The sequence below is a fragment of the Protomyctophum bolini genome (assembly GCF_963924005.1).
Source record: "Protomyctophum bolini genome assembly, chromosome: 15".
NCBI classification, from domain to species: Eukaryota; Metazoa; Chordata; class Actinopteri; order Myctophiformes; family Myctophidae; genus Protomyctophum; species Protomyctophum bolini.
The window spans coordinates 21,773,685-21,780,410 of NC_137876.1; the positions used below are offsets into that span (position 1 = coordinate 21,773,685).

At 44.2% G+C, this 6,726-nt stretch overlaps 2 protein-coding genes across 2 annotated transcripts; one reads left to right on the forward strand and one right to left on the reverse strand.

Annotated features, from left to right (window-relative positions):
- Nucleotides 1-2,633: 2,633 nt before the first annotated feature.
- Nucleotides 2,634-4,280, reverse strand: LOC308329777 (targeting protein for Xklp2-like; the record flags this gene model as incomplete). The annotated part of the gene is made up of 7 exons (XM_080784275.1): nt 2,634-2,642; nt 2,750-2,923; nt 3,035-3,130; nt 3,287-3,506; nt 3,656-3,773; nt 3,976-4,147; nt 4,254-4,280. 7 exons carry the CDS (start codon nt 4,278-4,280, stop codon nt 2,634-2,636), a joined length of 816 nt encoding a protein of 271 aa, XP_080640401.1.
- Nucleotides 4,281-4,391: 111 nt separating this feature from the next.
- Nucleotides 4,392-6,194, forward strand: LOC308329778 (targeting protein for Xklp2-like; the record flags this gene model as incomplete). Its single annotated transcript, XM_080784276.1, has 4 exons — nt 4,392-4,472; nt 4,628-4,739; nt 5,644-5,810; nt 6,045-6,194. Coding segments are annotated over 4 exons (510 nt in total), but the record flags the coding sequence as incomplete, so codon positions are not given.
- Between the last annotated feature and the right edge of the window lie 532 nt (nt 6,195-6,726).

Sequence of the window (6,726 nt, forward strand, 5' to 3'; positions counted from 1 at the left end):
TGACCTGTAGTAGGCCCTACAGGTTATAGGCTACAGTACTGACTGAGGAACAAACCTTTTTAACAAAGATTGAACGGTAAGTTCATTTAATAACTGATCTACTTTTGTCATAGTATGATAAAGCCACTATTTGTTCGTGCGTAGCGAGGTAGGCTAGCCATCCAAACAACGTTTGCTGCTTGTGGACTGCTTTTTCAACAACTTTCATGGCCAACGGCTGTGATGTTGTAAGGATTAAGACTCTGAACGCAGGTTTTCACATGCATGCTGTCTAACCCTAACCCCACGACTGTTACTGCTCACACATTTAGGTGGCTTTGAGGTTCATTTTCTGCTCCAGTGCTCGCTCTGCCTCCCTTCGTTGGGTTTGTGAACATCATGGCCAACTATGAGTTCGATGCTCCGTCTCATGTGATGGACTTCAACCACCCTCCCCTGGACGCGGATGACGCGGACCGCTGGTTCGGTGAGTTAAATGCTGCTTTGGATTGTTTGAACGGTGTCTGTACAGCTGCAATTTTAGTGATTTTGATGTTATTTAATACAAACAGATTTTTCTGTTTGGCTGTATGGGCTGTCAATGGCAAATGGTGGCTATAGTTGCCACCCTGCCATTAACTTAATGGCAAGATGGCAGCGGAATTTATATTACTGTCATTCATATGTTTTTAAACTGCTCTAGCTTAACCTGTTCTAGATGACTCTACATATGCTATGGTTTCATGTCACTTTTATTAGTTAATTTAACTACTGATTGTTGCATCACTATCAACAGATACATCGGCTAGTAATCTGGCCACAACACCTAACAGAAGTGGCTTTCCCTTTGGAACATCCCTGAAGCTGGATGTGCCCCGGGCAGTTGTGGCCCCTCAAATCAAGGAACCATGTGACTCTGGTTAGTTTAATATTCATCAACAATATAGATGGTGTAATCCTATATGGCCCTAAAGGTCGATACCAGCAGGGTGCATTAGTATTGGGCTAATGGTGGTCCACAGATTCCACAATAAGGTCTCCAGTAATTGGTGGCAAATGGCAATACATTTGTAATGGCACTTTAGTTGTGAATTATTAGTAACCTGGGATCTTAAATGCATTTGACAATTACTCTAGCACCCAGTGGATCCAGTTCACCAGCCCCCAACATCCTCACATCCTGGGGCAACCGAGCACCCACTGGTCTGGCTGCAGGTAGCCATGCTCCCAGTCGCATGGCTGTTCAGCAGCAAAGCACCTCGTCCTCTGCTCAATTGCCTTTCCAAGCCCGCAGGTATGTCTGGTGATAAAATGGTTAGTCTCTTTAGTTGATGCTGTTGGTTTAAAGTAAACCAGCTACTATTCTGAGGTGTCAACTTGATTCAGTTACACTCTGTACAAAACGGACTACATTTGAATGCTATTCTCAACCATGTAATATTGTATGACCTACTCTTGGTGATTTCATTTCTGGTTGCTCTGAAGGATTTTAAAGCGCAAGTCAGACGAGCCTGACATGGTTCCAGACAAACGAAGGTGAGACCTTGCCTTAAATTTGGTGCTGGCCTTAAGGATATCAAATTTCACACAGACTCCTTTCCACCAAACAGTGGAAAAGGGGTCACTGTGCATTCAAAGTTATCATTTCCTCTACATTCCAGTGTGGTGAATACCGTCGCTGTGTCTGTTAGGGGCACATAAGGTTAATAATGTAATGTATCGTATACGCTTGGGACGGGTGTCTTTGCTTGCATTTGGACCAGTTTCTTAATGACTAAGTGGCACAACTAGTGGGTGTCATGGTTAACGGCTACAAATTAATGTGTGATTGGAAAAGTTGTATGATAAATGTTCGCCTATTCGAAAACGCCTAGATTCTGGCAAACTTCTTAACTGTTCATGATGTCACAGAAGCATAACAAAAGATCACGTGTGTGTGTACGGTGCTGAAATACACAACCCTTGGCCACTGGTCATTTCTTTTTCAATTTAGTAGCCAACCAGCTAGGCGGTCCGATCCTACTCCTCTTAGAGGCAATCGTCCAGTCAGACGAAGTACCATCAGGAGTAGCCAGCAGAAATCTGGTTTTGCCCGGAGGTCACTGGCAGCAGCACCTGTACGGCTACAGATGAAAGTGGCTGAACACCGGAAGAAAAATGAGGCCAGCTACAAGGCAGTGTCGAGTGGCCGTGAGTGGAAATTCAATTTATGTCAAAAGATTAAAGTTTGTGACCACGTGATACTTAATTTTCTTTGCTCCTCCTAATTTATTTCCTGATTTCAGGTCACCTGCCAAAAAGGATGGCCCTGTCCACTACTGTGCCCAAAGAGTTTCACTTCTTCTTCTTTCTTTCACCTTAAAATTCTTGTAGCAACATAATTGTTCTTGCTAATAAGACCGGCAACTCCCAGATTGAAACATACATTATAGGTCCAACAGGGTTATGCAAACTGCAAAGTACAAAAAAAAAAAAGAAACAACCTTTTCTCTACAAGCCCACATTCAATGATGCATGTATAAACACAACAGCTTGTAGAACAGCCATTTTCACTGCATTTTAAATTATTCGTAGAAATGTATCGGAGTCAAATCTTTGTCAATATTTGTCATTTGAACGTGGAGTAAAGACACACATAATGTACTTAAAGTGCACTACTGGCACTGGCAGAGGAGACATGGAACATGTTTGTGAAAAATGCCCCAGGCCATGCAGCGCCGTCAGCCTGTGTAAAATAACTAATTTTACACTAGTGTGTTCTTCTCCCTACCTCGTCGTTTCTCAGATCTTCTAGTTTCTTTTCCTTCAGAGTCCTCCTCTCCTTTTCCCTCTCCTCAAATGAGAAAGGGCACACCTGTACCTCGCTCTTGTCTGAGGGACGAGTATAGACTGGCAAACTGAAGTGAGGCATTGGTTTGGCCTTGATAGGGGATGGTGCTTTCACCTAAAAAGGGGGGGAGGGGGGGGGGGGGGCAAATAAAACACATCATTGCATCCCATCAGGAGTGCGCTAGGTTTTACTTTATAGAATGATAAATAAAACCTAGAATCTTACCTCCACCTGCACGTGCTCCAGTGGCACCCTTTTCTTGAGGGCAAAATCTGGGGATTCCGGGATAGTGACCAAGATAACTTTTTTCGGGGGCACTCCCTGTTGGACATAGCAATGGCAATCATTAAGAGCTTTAATTGTCCGGAATTACCCCGGACCACACTCAAACTATAGAAATACATTTTGGGCCATTGAATGTTAAGCATAATGCATGCAGCTTTCCACACAGACTCAAAGGGTTGCACTAAAACTTACCACCACCCCTTCCAATATTTTTGAGGGTAGGGGCTGGGCATGGAAGACATGGTGCTCCTCCTCCTCCTCAGTCTTCTTGGTGGCTTGCCTCTCATGGATTCTCTTCTCAATCTGCAAATCGAAGGCCTCAGGTTTTGTGGGCTCTTTCGCAGCTGGCTTCATTGGGTTCATAACACTGTCCAGAATCTTTCTGTTCAGTCTAAGAGCCTTGAACTTAAACCTTGAAGAGACAGGTGGCATTTTAGAAGTGCAACTAGTATAGTCCCAAATTATTGAAAATATACACGGTGGTCACTGGTCAGCAAAGGCACCGTCATAAGACATTGACCCAATGTAACCCAACAAGTAAGCACTGTAATGCAAACCTACTTGCTGAGTTCGTCAAGCTCCTCCGTCTCCAGCTCAGCACTACTCTTGGCGGTCGTGAGGCGTATCCTCTGGTGAGTCAGCAGGCGTGGGCTGTGAGGCCGAGTGATCTTTAGTTGTTCTTCCTTCATGAACAGAGCAACACACACACGTTATTTGGAATAGGACCGGCAGCGGCAACATGTTTAAAACTCTTCAGTGGCAATTAGGTTAACTGGGATAGGATATAAAGATGGTGCAGGTGACTAGCTGCACATAAAACTATGCACAGCCACCTCAGTTCTGATGCAGGATAAGTAAAGTCATCCCTGCTGCATGCTTACCCCTCTCGTCTCTCCGACGGCTACGCAGATGGAAGCGATCAGGAGTGCGCGTGTGGAACCGTTCCACCTGCTGAGCTATGGACACATAGGGCACAGGCTCCTCCCCCTTCCTCCTGTTCCCTTGTGAGAAGTTGAATGGTTTGGGCACCGTGGTACGTTTAGGGGCCTTTACCTGAAATGACAGCCTTCCCAACCTCAGAACATTGTATGCATATGCAGCAAGACGTTAGACTGGTTATTGCTGGATGGTGACAGACGCAGTGCAAGAAGTCACTCACCGGAGAGGATGGGTGTTTGCGGAGCATTGACACAAAAGCAACTTTATTTTGGGAGTCAGATGTATTGCCTGCTTTAACCCTGCCGTCTGTACTGAAGTGAAACTCTTTGGGCACAGTAGTGGACAGGGCCATCCAGTACTTGAGCCTACCAAGCCGGAGCCTTTCAAGCTGCAGATCGACGAACGAGGAGCGGCTAAGAACCATCGTTGGGAGAAGATGGTGCGTTATGACACACTAAAGTGTGACAAGACTTTATGACTCATTGGTCATAGTAGTAAATGTGAACATGCTGCACAAGTCAATCAACACTTGTATAATAATGACATGCCCAATTTGGGGTGGTCTAGGGTGGTAACATTGTGCTTCTTCTGTAGGTGAAGGAGGAGCAGAAACGGCAGGTAGAAGCAACTGTTTTCAAAGCGCAGCCTAGCAAAGTTGTCCACCAAGAGCCCTTCCAGCCCAAGAAGGAAAGCCACTCTGTTCTTGGTGAGTAGAACCTAATCAGGCGACTATTCTTAAAGGGAGTGTAGGTGATATTATCTTATATTTACTGCAACTGGTGCAATGCACTGGGGCCCAGCCCCCAAGGGGCCCATGAAGGGGGAAGAAGAGAAGTGTCAAGATGACAGTGAGAGAGCCTGGTTTCAGAGGCTACCCGGTTGCAGGAACGGTAATGCCAAGGATTCGTCAGTGATGTCACTAACTGGTTTATAAACTGCTTTAAGTCTGTACTACTTCTGTGAAGTGACATCACTTCCTATCCCCCCACACGCACACAATATTTTGTTTAGTGGGGCTAAACTAAATATTTGCACCGGGGGGGCCTATCGCCAGGTCCCTTCCACTGGCTGTATTCTGATGGCTATCACGTTACTTAGGATACCAATTTTATCCAGTCACTTGAGTGAGGATTCCAATCAGGACATGCAGACAATATAAAGGTAAAGCTATAACTGTGGCGTTCTCTCTTTCTGATTGCATAATACGGATATCTGACCTGACCTTGCTGTTGAGCAATCACTTGCCCCTTCATTTATTTTACAAATATTTAGAATTTCACAAGTTGAGGCCAGTGTAGTGACTATTGCAGTGTCTGGATTAAAACATCACACCTGACCTACCAGGTATCTTTCTAAATGCAGACTGGGGAAATTAGTTTCTGTAAAGCCAAAACATATTGAATGGCATGTAACATAAGTTTAACAATATTCAGTAATGACCAGTACAATAACAAAAAAATGGGAATTTCAGCAGTAGTCTTATTACTGAGCTGTCCTGGGCATTTAAAACACACTATGTAACGGTTATTTAGACTCATTTTTCTCCTCTCACTCTTGTCTCTTCAACAATCTGTTGATACAAACACTTTTGGGCTTGAACTCTTCCACAGTTCCAGAGGCCTTTGAGCTTGCCACGGAGCGCCGCGCCCGAGAGTGGCAGGTGGTTGAGAGGGAGCTGAGTGAGAAGGAGACCCTCAGGGCCTTCATGGAAGAGAGGCAGCGCCAAGAGCAAGACGAGCGAGAGAAGGAACAACTTTCAAAGATGCGCCAGGACCAGGTGATATGCTCTCAGACTTGTATCATTGCTGTCTGGTGGGAACATTGAATGGTGTATACCAAGTGGTATACGCCATTTACCACTTGGCCATCAGTGTGTTCTCCCCTCCTTATTACGCTACCGAGTCAAAATATGGAGATGCAATGTTTCTGCCCCACAGCAACAATATGTAACGATGGCCACTGGAGAAATATTTTGACTCTTAAGTAAAAACATCTTCCTCTCTCTCCTCAGGTTCATAAAGCTCGTCCAGTCAGACGTTACAAACCTGTGCCGAAGAAGTCGGATCTGCCTCGCACTGTGCCTCAGTCCCCAAACTTTTCTGACCGTTTCCGTTCAAACGGAAAAGCACTGCATGCTAAAAACAAAATTCAACCCAATTAGCTTATGGATGCATTATTTATTGTCTGGTAGTGTTTATTACTTGTTTTACATGTTTTTAATGTTTTAACTTGAAACTTCTTTTATTAAAACCGTTTACTAACTAATTACTGCTTGTTATTTTTGTAGCAAGTTACACTATTGGCATGTACTGTAAATGATAATCTAGGTTTTGACCCTTTCATCATAATGGGTGTCACTATAATGGTCATAAAATGGTAACTAAACATAATTCACTCTGTCTCAGAGATGGGATATGGACATTTCAGAAAACTGCTTACAAATCACCTAAATCATGCAGGGGATTCCAAGCTAATTGAAGTACAGCCTTTGGTTTTCATGCTGAAGTCATGTAAAAACCAGCATCAGTATAGTTGGTAATTTCCTCACCTGCCCTTCCTACTGATTGCTCTGGTTGGCAGGTTTCAAAACTGTCTACAGTGTAAATGTTGTACCCTAATTAGTGAGGACCAGTCCATGAAGACATGTTTGGCTGGAAATTGAGTAGGCCTACACTACTTTAAGTGACATCTTT